This window comes from Macaca fascicularis, chromosome 11, assembly GCF_037993035.2.
Source record: "Macaca fascicularis isolate 582-1 chromosome 11, T2T-MFA8v1.1".
NCBI lineage: Eukaryota > Metazoa > Chordata > Mammalia > Primates > Cercopithecidae > Macaca > Macaca fascicularis.
This window is the reverse complement of record NC_088385.1, coordinates 87655168-87670341: the sequence shown is the minus strand read 5'-3', so window position 1 is coordinate 87670341 and position 15174 is coordinate 87655168. Positions and strand designations below refer to the sequence as shown.

At 35.7% G+C, this 15174-nt stretch overlaps 1 protein-coding gene and 1 long non-coding RNA gene across 5 annotated transcripts in view; one reads left to right on the top strand and one right to left on the bottom strand.

The window, feature by feature from the left end:
* The window catches only part of LIN7A (lin-7 homolog A, crumbs cell polarity complex component), a 154111-nt gene that overhangs the window by 50840 nt on the left and 88097 nt on the right, over positions 1 to 15174 (top strand). For 2 of the 4 annotated variants that reach the window (XM_005571635.5, XM_074007483.1), the window contains exon 2: positions 2668 to 2786. The exons of the other annotated variants lie outside the window; for them this stretch is intronic. In XM_005571635.5, coding sequence (XP_005571692.2) covers positions 2668 to 2786 — 119 coding nt within the window. The remainder of the gene's footprint in view (positions 1 to 2667; positions 2787 to 15174) is intronic. 4 annotated transcript variants of the gene reach the window in all.
* LOC135966285 (uncharacterized) lies at positions 6125 to 14083 on the bottom strand. The gene is made up of 3 exons (XR_010579517.2): positions 13978 to 14083; positions 13037 to 13139; positions 6125 to 6248 (listed from the first exon to the last, which is right to left on the bottom strand). It is a non-coding gene; the product is annotated as an uncharacterized lncRNA (long non-coding RNA).

The window sequence follows — 15174 nt, the reverse complement described above, 5'->3', positions numbered from 1 at the left end:
CAGAGAGTCAGGGAAGACGTTGAGGAGATGGTTTTTAAGCCAAGTCTGCCCTTACATGGCCTTAAACACTCACCATGATGTGATTTCTGTCTACCTCATCTCTCGCCACTCATCCCTTGCTACTCTCATCCTGTTTTCAGCGTTAGCTATAATAAATGCCTTTTATTTCTTTGAATATCCCACACTCTCTTAACAAGCCTTTGATCTGCATTTATTCCCTTTGTCTTGAACATTCTTCCCTCTTTCTCCACTTACACCTCCTACCTAGGACTCTGCTTAGCAGTTATTTCCACAAATAGATCCTCCCTGACTTTTTGATGATGATAAATGTCTTTGTTATACATCCATGGACAAGCCTGTAGTGCTTCATTTATAGAACACACCCACTTTATTGCATGTCTATGACTCCTCCCCTTCAACCCTGTGAGTTCTATGAAAGCAAGAGAAAGGAGCTATCTCCTTCACTGCTGTCTCCTGTGCACAGCCCAGGGCTAGCACTACTGCATGAATGAATGAATTGAATTTCAGGAACAGGGAATGCTATGTGCAAGGCATAGGTGTGGAATTCTGTGGCACGTCCTAGCAACAGCAAAAAGTTGGGATGGCCCCACTGTAGGATGGACAGGAGGAGATGTTCTGAGATGAGCAAGAAGTCGGCTGTTAATAGCCTTATATGTAACCCTAAGTGTTCTGAACTTTACTCCGTAGGGAGTAGGAAGCCAGGGAAGGTTTTATGTGCAGGAGAATAATAATTAGGTTTACCATTCATGATAATTACTATGGAAGCAATGTGGCGGATGGACTGAAAAAAGGAGAGTAATTTAAAGGAGATCAGTTAGGAGACATTCCAGTACTGCAAGTGAGAAATGATGAAGACTGCCCTGAGAGTGATGGGGCTCTTTACAAAAGGCAATTCCGAGATAGAATCTACCGCACTTGCCGACTATCTGCATGCAAAGGGAGTGTGAAAGACACCATAGTTTTGCTTGAGAAGGTGACTTGTTTGGGGGAAGAAATTTTTGGAAATATGAAACAAAAGAAAAGAAGAGCAAGTTTTAGGGGGAAAAAAATGAGGTCAGAGAGTTCCATGCATCCATGGGCATCTAGGTAGAATTTTTGTTACTGTTGTTTTAGAGATAGGGTCTCACGCTGTCTCCTAGGCTGGAGTCCAGTGGTGAAATCATGGCTTACTGCAGCCTAGGTAGAGTATTTTTTGCAGTTAGAAATGCATAAAATCTCAGCTTGGTACCTTATTGATTGTGGAAGTATCTGGTTTTGCCAAATTGACTATGTAGACTTCCCGTTTATGTACTAAAAGGTAGACTTTAGAAACTGGCAGTGTCACATTGATTCAATGATTTGTGCTACTTTGGCCCACGACTGGCAATCAGAATGACTACTTCAAAGACAGTCTCCATCAAAGTCACTTTTTGTTATTTTATTCAGTTAGATACATACACCTATGCTAACCCCACCCAGATTCTGAGGTGCTAACAATTGTATTGTAGGTGGCTGTGCTATTATATTTCTTTCTCATTAGATTGTGAGCTTTGAAAAGGGGTATCATATTCTTGTTAAGCTGGCACCAAGCATTAATAACAGAAACTCAAATTACTGGATGGATGGGTGAATGGATAAATTTATGAGCTGATGGCAGGGATGTAGGATGCTTTCTGGAGCTAGGCACTTAGGAATCGAAAACCTCATATCCTATAACATAAATGCCTCAGTGGTTTTTCAGTGAGTTATTTACTGCAGCCACAAGGATAGAAGAGCTCACCCATAAGTATTTTTAAATGGCCCTTTATTGAATTATTTTCTCTTGGCAATATGAAATAATCCAGGGAATTTTAAAGTTTATGGCTATAAAAGACTACATGTTTCTTGATACATGAACCTTTGATATTGTTGAATGAAAGAGAAGCATTTAAAATAACTGTTATTGAAAACTCTTGTTTAGTACTGTTCTAAAGGCTGGTAGATGGGCACATGATCAGACTTTTGTTTTAGGAAAGTAACTTTGTGGACCATTTGAAGAGGTTGTAGGAGAAGAAATAATTCCAATTGGACAGAGGAGAGATGACAAGGCTCTGGAATAATCCAATGGCAGTGAAATGGGAAAAGTACATTAATTTTATTCACTATGATGTACTATACCCTGAGGATACAATGGTAACCAAACCAGACAAGTTCCTACCCTCAAGAAGTTTATAGACAAACTGCAGAGATGCACAGCAATCCATTCATTATAGTAATACATGTAATGTTGTAGCTATGACAAACTGAAATAGGAAAGGAAAAGTTGAACTGAAAGGAAGCATCTCAGGTAAAACTGACAGAATTAGTTTTGTTTTTGCAGTATCAGAATAAATAATAGACATGTGTCCAGCTCTTCTTTACTGACATAATATTCAAACTCATTTGTATGACACAAATTACATGAAATCCCATCAAAGAAAATGTATGAAGTGACAAATGTGTGGAACAAGTTAAAATTACCTTTAACCAAAAGATGAGACCAATAAGCTATGAATATAAATTCTGATTATGCAATTTAATTCCACTTGTTTTTCAATGTCATCATCCAGTTGGAATAATAGTACTATGAGCTGATGAGATACAATTTATTCTAGGTTTCTCTATTTTGGTTTTTTTTTTTTCATTCAGATGTTGCAAGAGCAATTGAATTACTGGAAAAACTACAGGAATCTGGAGAAGTACCAGTGCACAAGCTACAATCCCTCAAAAAAGTGCTTCAGAGTGAGTTTTGTACAGCTATTCGAGAGGTATGGCACTAAGATTTTAGTAACTAAATTCAACCATATGTCTTCTTCATAGAAAACATGTCTTTTCTACACAAACAGTTGAAATTGTTAAGATTGGAACTACATTTTAATTTTTTGTTTTTAGCTCCTTGGACAGATGATAAAATATAGTTTAGCCTGCTAAATTAGATCCAGCCAGGATTTATACATTCATATAAAACCAAATGTTGATCTTCTGGTACCAATGAAGGGACTGCGTAGCAGGTGACTGTTGCATGTAGTCTATGCTATTTAGTGGTCACATGAAGCCACCTAGAAATTCAGGTAGAACTAGTTATCATTAATAGGGGCTGAGGTTGTCTAAAAAGAACATACAATTAATTCTTTCCCAGGTAAATCTGAAGTAGTAACCTCCTACTGACTAAACGTTACTGTCTAAGGCAATGATGGAAAATATACAGTTAGGCTGGTATGTCTTTCTAACAAATCTACATTGTAATCCTTTCTTGACTAATGGTTTCAAGAAGACTAAGGTGAAACAAGTATATTGAAATGACTATTTGAATTTTGTATTGACTTTGAGTGGGATTGACCATTCAACTAATGAATTTAATTGTTTACAAGATAAGTCACTTGAGATCTATAAACTATATTGTTTTACTTGGTAACCCATTACTCCTTCCCCAATAGGAACCAAGTAATAATTCATTAGTTAGAACCCAAAGTCCATAAATCCATTTGCCCTGCCAAAAGTCCTCAATGTTGAATTACCTACTGTTATTCTCTCCAAAGTCTGTTGAAACCGATGACTACCTAGAGAGTTTATTGTAGCATAGGGCAGGCACCTCTCATGAATGCTTGTGTCACTCCACCTTTCTCTTTACAAGTCTTCTTGTGGCTAATGTATATTCTTTTACCTCAACAATACCAGTTTAGTCACTAGGCAGGAAAGATCAAGGTAAAGACATACAAAACTTCTCACTACAGATTTAAACTGGTGCCTATGCAATGCATGTAAAATTTGACCTTTGTTGGAATTTGTTGACTTATGCTGTGCTTGTGCTAAATATTTATCAGGTGAAGTGTTCACTATTTAATTTTTGTTAATATTGAACACAGCTTAAGTACATAACCATAATAACGTCTCTAAGTTTTAACCTATGAATTTGATTGAAGGCTGTAAGGAAATTTCTCAGCATACGGATTCTTTGCCATTAGCTTCCCCTCAGTGGGAAAGGTATAAAATATCTCAAAACTGCATGAGCGTCCTCTTGATTACAGGTGTCACTCCTGTGCTCACTCTGTAGACCAAGGCCAAATTTCCTATACTCTGTTTTCTTCCTTCACAGAGTGCCATTCCCCCGAAATTTGATGGCCATTTTTTTTTCCATTTTAGAGATTCTACCATCTCTTTTATGTCTTAGCATTCTGCTTTCCACAAAAGTAACCAAAGGATAGGATACATCAAATATATACCTCTGCGCATTGAGTACATGGCTTATGATGAATTCAGAGTCTCTACCACCATGGAACTCACAGTCTAATGGGAGAAGACTATGATAAATAAATGTACAATGCAATATCAGAGTGACAAGACTGGAGAGAAATAAAGCAGGATTAGAGGGGTCTGGTTGAAGCTCTATTATTTAATGTGGTCAGGAACAAAAGCAAATAAATGAAAAAAAGAAAGCAAAAAAGTAATGGAACAGTCACACAAATATCAGGGCTCATAGTGTTCCAGGCAGAAGAAATCACAAGTGCAAAAACCAAAAGCTAATATGTATGCAGTAGAGTTAGCAAGGTAGGCTTCCTAGAGGTAGCTGGAGAGGAGAACACATAGGTCCGGCAGGCCATATAGTAAGAACATTGTATTTCTTTCTAAGTATGATAGGAAGCCCCTGGAGAGTTCTGACCTGATTTTATTTGCTTTTTGAAAATGTGTGTCTGGATGCTGTGATGAGACTACAAGTGTGAGTACAAAAGTAGAAACAAAGAGAGACTAGTGATTAAGTAGTGAGTAGATTGTGTGAGAGATGAGATGATAGCAAACTTGGACAAAGGTGGCAGCACTGCAAAATGGGAAGCTGTCTGATTCCAGATATATTTTTTTAGAGCAAAGTCAACAGAAATTATTAATGAACTGGATGGCGATATGGAATGTGAAAGAAAGAAGACCCTATTGAATCTTAGGTTTGGGCTTGAACACTTGAATGAATGATGTTATAATAAGGTGGACTAGTTTTGCAGAAGGCTATCCAGGAACTCCATTATGGACTTAGTAAGTTGATGATGCTTTTGAGATATCCAAGTAGAGATGTCTAACAGGCATCTAAATCTGAAGGTTGGGGGAGAAGTTGGGTCTGGAAATATAAATGTGGTATGGATATCTGTTCAAATAAACACACCAGCCTTTTTTTCTTTCTTTCTTTCTTTTAGAGTTTGCTAAGGAAAATGAGAATGAAATTAAAATGGAAAGTAAATATGGGGGCTTTGTTTAGGCATTATAAATCCATCTAACAAACTCTTCCCATGGTAAAGTGTGTGCGTCATTGGTAGTCCATAGAAGTCTATAACTGATCTATAGACAGTTTGGCATTTTCACAGGGAAAGCAGATGATGTAATTTATCTACCTTACCTTTTTTAAATTTGAACTAGTAAGATTAATTTTATATTCACAGTAAACTCCTTAGTAATAATATTGTTCTTAAAGGCAATGCACGTTATAGAGGAATTGTAAAAGATTACTTCATCTTGGCTAACATTTTATGGCCATTCATATGATATTGTTTATATTTGCTAAATTTGGAATTTTCTTTATTCTTATTGTGTTTATTTACATTTGCTGTGGGAAATAATAATAGTAGCAATATATAAACAATGATTCTGAATAATATTATGAATCTTTCTAGTAAAAAGTTATTCAATTAAAATATAAAATATAAATGCATGTTGCCAGGTAGGTGAAACCAAATGCCCGTAAAGAAAAGTGCAGTTATAAAGTATGATAATAAATGTCTCAAAGTTACATTTAGTGAGCCTAGAATACTTCCTCTCTTGGTGTCTTGGGTACTGATTGTAATACTGGCAAAAAAAAAAAAAAAAAAACTTCGAAGTTTTGGTTTTTTATTCAAATAAAGCTCAGAATCTTTGTGGTTATCTGAGTTTTTCAGAAATATTTGCTAGTTAATACTTTTCCTTTTGAAAGTTATTGATGTTGTCATGCAAAACAGAAAAGAACAAAAATGACAGTGGCATCATTCTTAGTTGCACTCAGCAAAGCAAAAAGAGTTGCAGGTCACACTTTTGCCAACAAGATTGTAAAACACAAATTATGCTCAAAAAAGAAAGCAGGACAAGCTTTTGCCAAAAATATTTTTATTGCCTTACATAATAGTAGTTAGTATTATATGTTGAAATAATTCCATATTTTGCTTTACTTTTGGATGAAACCACTGAATCAGCTCCTGGCATATGTGCAGCACCTATATGAAAAGAATAGTTTGGTAAAATTTTAATTTTTTAACTAGAAATAGATGGCCTTAAAAGAGATTTGAAGCTCCCTTAACTATATTTTTCTATAACCTGTAAGAAAGCATGAAAGTATATGCTGAGATCAGTACTGAAGGAAGACCATCTACATGTACAACTAAGAAAGGCATTCCTCTGTCAAGAAGTAACTTACACTTGAATGCAAATCCTCACATATCTTTATTCACAGAATACAGACAGTGGTAAGCAATGCTTTTCTTAGTCATGTTTTATTGCTGAAGGATCTCTAAAGAGCCCTGATCAATATTTAAATTGCATCTAATCTGTGCAAGTGATTTTAAAGAACATAGCAGAGAAATGGGCTGACACATGATACTACTTTTCTATAATGAGATGTGCTGGCTGATAAGAGCACATTTACACAAGTTTTTGAATGAGAGATGAAATAAATATTTTATGGTACCAATATTCTCAGTAAAGATCATTTCTGTGATTTCAAGTGACTTCAAGCTTTAGCTTCACACTGTATTTATTAATTGAATTAGCCTAAACATATAAATAGTGTTGAAATATTATGATTATTAAATATTGATTTTTGAATAAAAGAATTCCCTAAGAGAACTGAATTGCAGTGCAAATAGCTCAATTGTCAAGAGTTAGACTTTGCCCCAAAACTTCATGTTCTTTGTGCCTCAGAGAAAGAAATCAATAAATGTATAAGAGATCATATTTTAAGAAGACATCTAATACAAAGAATACAAAGAATACAGAATACAAAGGAATTATTGTGGCAACCAAAGTAATAAAAAAAAAAAACAATCTGTGTACTATCATCATCTTCTAAGTTGTAAAATGAATTATTCATGCTCCTGCTTTTCAGGATGATGTGCTCATTGACTTGGAGGGTGACGTACTGCTAACAGTGGTCTGTTGTAAGGACTTACTCGCACATTTATAACTGCTATATGCAGGTTTGAAGCAAAAATGCAGAACAAAATGTCATAATCACCAAAAACTGCCTTCTTTGGCCAATCAACAAACTGAATGTTAGTATTTTCTAAAGGAGAACTATAGAATAAGAAAATAAATCAACCCTATAGGGAATGACTGTCATTTTGTGATAGTAGGATTTCAAAACTGGCCTGGTTCTCTACTTCTTTGTGCACGCTACAGTTGAATTTCTCCATCCTCTCTAAAGCTATCTATGGTTATGATAACTGCTTTAGCTAATCACATGTGAGTGGAAGAAGCTATATGTTTCACTTCTTCATAGGAGCCTATGAGTAAGTAAATGGTTTGCCATGAGTAAATCTCTCTTCCCTTTGCTAGGCAATGAGTAAGTTTTATATTATAAATTATCAATCAGTCTGGGTTTAAGAATGAGAAAATAAAAAATATAGACTCTAGCTAACCTTTTATGAACATATAATCTGAGCAAGAAATAAACCTTTGTTACTCTAAATCTCCAAGGTTTAGAGATTATTGTACCTCAGCATTACCCAGGCTGTCCTGACTGATGATACACAATGATCAAACCAGATTTATTTTGGCAAAAGGTTATAAGCAGCATCAGTCCTTTAATTGCTATAAAACAAAATCAATGTTTTAAAACTATGTTGTATAACCTGATACATCTTTGAAAACTTATATGAAATTTGTAACCAATATAAGTACCTATGGCCATTAGGCGGGTCACAATTGTTAAAATTTTAAGAAAGTTGGTTCCCAAATTTTATTTGCTTCTTGTCTCTCATTTTCTCCTACTTTCATTATTATTTTTATAAAGGGATTTTTTTTTGTCTTATGAAATTAAAGATATAATCAAGATAGGAGAAATATTTGGAGTTTATCCATCTACTGTTCAAGTGCTCCTGGTCCCCAGTGAGAATTAGTTTTTGAAGGGAATGGGAATTTTCACCACAATGCCTCCCAAGAAGGCTACGTGGGAAAGGTCACCGTGAGACATTCTGTCAGATCAGAGACAGAAGCCAAGTCCTTAGAGTAGTGTTGTGGTCAAATTGACCAAAGTTTGAATCCCAACTTGGCTACCTATTTTTGCCTTCTCTAAAATTGTACTTTTTAGTTTAAAATAATGGACTAATACCACCAGTCTTGCACTGATCCTGCTAATTAAATATCATGTATGTACAGCTACCTAATACAGTGTGTGGTAGCCAATAATTACACAGTCAATGGATTTTATCATTATTAAAGAGTAGGATCCCACATTATCTCTAAGTATGGTGTTTTGGTAAGTTACGGAATGAATAACAGATAGAAAGAGACATGGTAGTTTCCATAAGCTGAATCTAAGAAAACACACAAGACTAGTATATTTATATTCATTACCCCACCGTCAATAATTAAAATAAATTGAGCTACTGCACCCTAATTCCACAACCATGTGAGAAGTAGCATTACGACACAAGCTTTTGTTCTTGATGCTCTTCAAATTAATGTCTATTAATGTCTTAATCTACTGTGTGGATGAAAACACAGAAGGAAAACTTAATCAGCTTTATAAGACAGCCAATGCTTAGTTGGGTGATACAACCTAGATTCAGAATTACCCTAAGAAAATACATACTTGGCTAATTAGTGACAGTATGAGATAAAATAAGGATAATAGGAGAAAGAGGAATTGGAGGAAGAAAGAATGGGAGAGAGTGAAGGATGAGAAGGAGAGAGGGAGGGAAGAAAAAGGGAAGAAGGAAAAAGAAGGGAAAAACAGGGAGAGAGGGAGAGAGAGAAGAAAGAAGGAATGAAGGAAGGAGGGAGGGAGGGAAGTAAAGCTGACACTGAATCATAACTTATTGTAATATAATGGAAAAGTGCAGAAAGAATATTGGCAATGGATTGTGACAAATCTGGATTCACATCCTTGCTTGACCACATCATTTTGTAATCTAGTGCCAAGTTACTTAATTTCTGTGATCTTGGTTTTGCTTATTCTCTTTTTTAAGGTAAAATATGACAATAATAACTTCATAGAATTGTCAGAAAGATTAAATAAAATGAGATAGCACAGGCCAGGCGCGGTGGCTCAAGCCTGTAATCCCAGCACTTTGGGAGGCCGAGACGGGTGGATCACGAGGTCAGGAGATCGAGACCATCCTGGCTAACCCGGTGAAACCTCGTCTCTACTTAAAAAAATACAAAAAACTAGCCGGGCGAGGTGGCGGGCGCCTGTAGTCCCAGCTACTCGGGAGGCTGAGGCAGGAGAATGGCGTAAACCCGGGAGGCGGAGCTTGCAGTGAGCTGAGATCCGACCATTGCACTCCAGCCTGGGTGACAGAGCGAGACTCCGTCTCAAAAAAAAAAAAAAAAAAAAAAAATGAGATAGCACATTACATACCTTGACTAATACAGTGCCTGCCTTAAAGAGTTGACAATTAAGAAATGGTAGCTATTGTGGTAAAAATCTTGATGGATTTAGTGATAAAAAGCTAAAATTAGAAATATTAGTTAAGAATCGCCATTGTCATTCACTATTTTTCTGAAGGGCCTAGCCACTAAAATAAGTCAAGTGAAACATAAAATAGGTGTAAATATTAGAATAAAAGAAAAATGATAATAATGTTATTATTCACAGATGATATGATCATATATGTATAAAATCCAAAAGAACCTATAGAGAAACGATTAGCATTGCATTTCTTTACATAATTTCACTCCTAGATACTCAATAAAATATGTACATATGTATGCCAAAAAAGAAATATTAGTTAAGAATGAGAAGAACAATGGTACTATAGTTCTTGATCATTCAAAAAATGCAAAATTTTTAAATAGATGGCTCCAAACTTTCAGATAGATATTAACACATTGTAGTGGTTGTAGAAAAAGGAAACCAGCATGAAAAGAGATCTGGATACCTTGTTAGATGACAAGAAGTTACGAACTTGGTGATATTTAGCCACATAAAGAGAAAAGTAATGTGTAACATAAGGTTTACCACCCAATAGTGGGCTCATTTGTAATACAGAAAACTTCCTATATAACAACAGCAGAGATTAGATGGTACATTTCAGATCACTTTAGAAAAGAGGTATTTTAGTTAAAGATCATATACAGACTTTATGTTGTAGGTTAAGTAACAGCATATATATATATAATATATATATAACTTAGCTTTATTATTTTTGCTTTTTGTACAAAAAATTGTTTATGGTAAAATATGTTTTTTGTTTTTTAATATATTTAATCTTTTAATATTTTTATTGTTTTAAAATATTTTGATCTTTTCCTTTAAACATGGACAGAGTAGCACGTACTTTTTCACATAAAGTTACTATCCTTGTACAATGACATCTGGAATGGCATTGCTTTCATCAGAATTAATGAAAATGCATCTGACATTATGTTTGTGCATATCTCTTTCTGTTCACATTAAACTTAGCTTAAGTTGGCAAATGTCAGAGAAAAGAAAGATGACGGCTCCTACATTTCCTTTGATTTTATTTGCATTGCTAAATGTGATGGGACACAAAAGCCAGACTGTTTCTTGTGTGATAAGTTTCCTGCCAATGATAGGATGAAGTCAAGAACGCTTATTTCTGAGCATCCTGAAAATAAATCACACAATATAGAATTTTTTTTCCCCTAGAGAAGAAGTTCAATTTTAAAAGGATGGAAATTTACCAAAACTTATATTTTCCCTAACATGAAACTTTTGACATGTTTCCAATCAAAAGAAACCATAAATAACTGGAGAAAGCTTTATCATTTCAAGTCCTCTAGAAATGCTTGAGCTGGTGGGTTGCTTAGAATAAAAAAAATCAATGACACCTCTGTTCACTTGCTAGAACCTACTCTTGAACTCTGGTATTTTGCCAATATTTCAAAGCCAGTTATGGTGAAAATAACAGCTGTGTCATTCCCATTTGGCATGCAGCTGGGTGAAAACTATGATTGTTTCAGTAAAACTCTGATTTTTATCTCTCACCTGAATGTTTGGGGTGTGTGTGTGTGTGTGTGTGTGTGTGTGTGTGTGTGTGTGTGTGTGTGTTGCTTCCTCCCAACAGAGTTTCTTATCAAGCAAAACTCCTAATGGAACAAAAATCTTGATACTGCAAGTACATATGGGGTACATATGGAGTTTCTTGATGCAAGATCCAGCGTAATTAATCTGGTGAAGACAGAGGTTCCACTTTTCACAGAGACATACTGCCCTCACCATCAGCATGCATTCATGTGAAAGACACTGATAATTATCCTAAAAAGATGCTTTGCCTGCTCTGTTAAAAGCAACCTAATAATTTCACAGCCATAGCCAGAAATCTAGAGTTTCAAAAGTTTTTATTTAGAAATGAAGCAAAATGTATTCTTTTTACTGTCAGAAGTTTTTTGGCTTTCCATTGGATAAGTGTTAATGCGCTTGGCTGAACTTGGGTCAGAAATTTAATTTTATTTATTTTTTAAGTAAAGGAGAGCTGAATCTTAAAAAAATTTGACAAGAGAGGTTTATCTACATCTATAAGGAAGATGTTAGGCCAAAAAAAAAAAAAATGAGGCTAGTCTTTCAATTTCAGATTTTCTGGTCTAGTAGGGTGACTCTGGAAAGAACTGTTATTTTGGAGGAAGAAATTAGAGGTAAAATCTTGTGACCTTTCCATTGACATAAAAGTGCTGAAAGAAAGACTTTAGTGAGGGCAAGGGAGTTGAAAATGAGAAGGACATGTAAGTTTGTCCACGGAGAAGATCTACAAACATCTGTAAAGACTACAAAACTCTTTTAAAAGTTATTTCTGCTTAGACTACATAAAACTGAAAGAATTAAAACATCTTCCCTTACTGACAAAGGCTGCATTGTTGACACTAAGCTTTCCAAAAATAATTACATTTGACTTGAGGACAAAGGGTTTCACAGAACCTGAATTCACCTTGAAGTATCTTGGAGAAAGCTCAGGTGTCTTGACAAAAGTCTACTCTGCTCTGACTGATAGGGAATTTAATTCTGTTTGATACTGAAAGCTATGTGAGCTGCAACTTTGAGCACATACTGCTATTAAAACAGATGAAAAATTGTTTGGATACTAAAAATAACACCAATATTTTCATATAAAGGAAGGATCACTCTAAATTTTAACTTACTCCTTTTTTTTGTTGTTTCTTTGGCTGCTCCATAGACACAGCAGAGCTATCCCAAAGGCAGAGTGTCCCAGAGTAGCCTAAATTTTAACTTCTTATTAAGCCAAATAAAACAGCCTTCTCATTGAAAACTGTTTTAAGCTGAAACTATGTTTTCTTTTTTATATATGATTTGGTTAGTAATTTGCATTTATTATTGTTTTATTTAGAAAGAGGTCATCAATTTTTACAAGAAAAATGAGTCACATAATTTTTTGTAATATGTGAAATAACTCAATGTCAAATGCAAACAAATAAATAAATGACATGAACATTTACACACGAGTGGATTTTTCTTGGGATAACTTCACAAACTTCATTAGATTTTCTAAAGTGTCCATGATATCTCTTCTCTATCCCACCCCTCTCCTACTCCCCAATAAAGACTAATTAATAAGGGACTATAATATCAGTTGAAAAACACTGCTCCACTAGGTAGTCGATCCCCTGTGGTCCTTCCAGTTCTGTGAATCTATAGTTACATAGCAAGCAATCTATGCTTTTCTTCACATAGATTACATCTACATGAAAAGGTGAGCATGTATGGATACTTGGAATATGTAACTATGCAAGACTGTGTGAATGGGGTAAGAAAGACAGGTACTATGAAGATTTTTTAACTGATAAAAATAATACTACAGAATAAATGTACTTGTGAGAGGTGAAGCCAGCTGGACTTCTGGGTCGGGTGGTGACTTGGAGAACTTTTCTGTCTTACAAGAGGATTGTAAAATGCACCAATCAGCGCTCTGCACCTAGGATTGTAAAACACACCAATCAGCACTAGGTGGCTAGCTAGAGGTTTGTAAAATGCGTCAATCAGCACTCTGTAAAAACGCACCAATCAGCTGTCTGTGGCTAGCTAGAGGTTTGTAAAATGGAGCAATCAGTGCTCTGTAAAATGGACCAATCAACACTCTGTAAAATGGACCAATCAGCAGGACATGGGCGGGGACAAATAAGGAAATAAAATCTGGCCACCCTAGCCAGCAGCAGCAATCTGCTTGGGTCACCTTCCACACTGTGGAAGCTTTGTTCTTTCCCACTTCACAATAAATCTTGCTGCTGTTCACCCCTGGGGTCCGTGCCACCTTAGAGCTGTAACACTCACCGCAAAGGTCCATGGCTTCATTCTTGAAGTCAGCGAGACCACAAACCCACCAGAAGGAACAAACTCTGGACACATTTGTTTTATTCAGTTTTCTGAGAATATAATTTATCATTTTATCAGAGGAATTACAAAAAGAGAATGACTACATCACCCATTGGGAACAGAATTTTAAAGTATAGTTATAGTTCTATTTCTGCAGCTTTCTCTGAGTAAAGACACATTTTTAATGATGTGTAGAGAGTGCAACATCAACATGTCACTTTCTGGTGGCAAGTACAGGAGGCATCTTAGACTATAATTGCACTAATGGGTCATTGATCTTAAGGATATCTAAACAGACCCTTACAAATCATCTATAATGACTCTGAAGGCTGTTAGTGTCATTGTTGGGTAAATACTCAGCCCAAGCCTTTCTATTTGCTATTACAAATGATAAAATAAACAGTGCATATTTCCAGAAGCTTATAATTACATGTACTTACACAGTAGTTCAAAATAAGAGAGTCCTTGGAGAAGTTGTATTTTATATCAGTCAGATAGAGTGAACATTCTGTCTTCTGTTGAGATCACAGGACTGGAAATCAGAACTTCTATTTTTGGCACCACGGATGACAACTGTTTTTTTTGTTTTGTTTTGTTTTTCCCTCCCAGTGAACAAGTCATTTAACCTTTTCTTGCTTCAGTGTTGCCAACATAAATGGAGAGAAAGAAGTTCATTTGTATAAGCCATCTAAAATGAATGTTAAATTACAAATGGACATTTTTAAGCCAGTTTACTGTTATCCCTGGGGGTAATTTGCATGTAAAAAGAAATGAACTTAGTATCATTCATAATTCAAATATATGCAAGGCGATTACTAGCTTACTCCTTTCCTTTCTTCTTCCCTCTCTTCCTTCCTTTCTTCCTTTTTTTTCTCCCATAGGGAAATATAGATTTAGGGCTGAAAACTGATCCCAGCTTTTTTCATTATTTCCTTGCTTTTCTTTGTATATAGTCTGATTGCAGTATTTTTTCCTAAAATATATTTAAATTTTATTTATTTAAAATATTATAAAGAGATAACCATACTGTTGAAATATTCGGGGAATGTTCTCTTTCACTTACTATAATACTGCTAAGATTCCATAATTTTGGCGTTGTTGCAGTTCATTCGCTTTGGCTGCTGTGTGATATTTCATTGTGTGAAGATATCAGTTTATAAAATCACTGTCTCTTATTGATGGACATTTGAGTTATTTCCAGGTTTTCACTATTGTGATTGACACTACTATTAACATACATGTTTCTCTGGTTAGATGACCAAGGCTTCTCTGGGGTGTTTGTGTGCATGTGGAACTTCTGGGTCATAAAGTATAAGAATATTCAATTTTTCTTTTCTTTTCTTTTTTTTTTTTTGAGACTGAGTCTCTCTCTGTCAGCCAGGCTGGAGTGCAGTGACAGGATCTCGGCTCACTGCAACCTCTGCCTCCTGGGCTCAAGCAATTCTCCTGCCTTAGCCTCCCAAGTAGCTGGGATTACAGGCATGTGCCCGCATGCCCAGCTAGTTTTTGTATTTTTAGTAGAGACGGGGTTTCACCATGTTGGCCAGGGTGGTCAAAAACTCCTGACCTCAGGAAATCCTCCTGCCTCAGCCTCCCAAAGTGCTGGGATTACAGGCGTTAGACACCGTGCCCGGCCA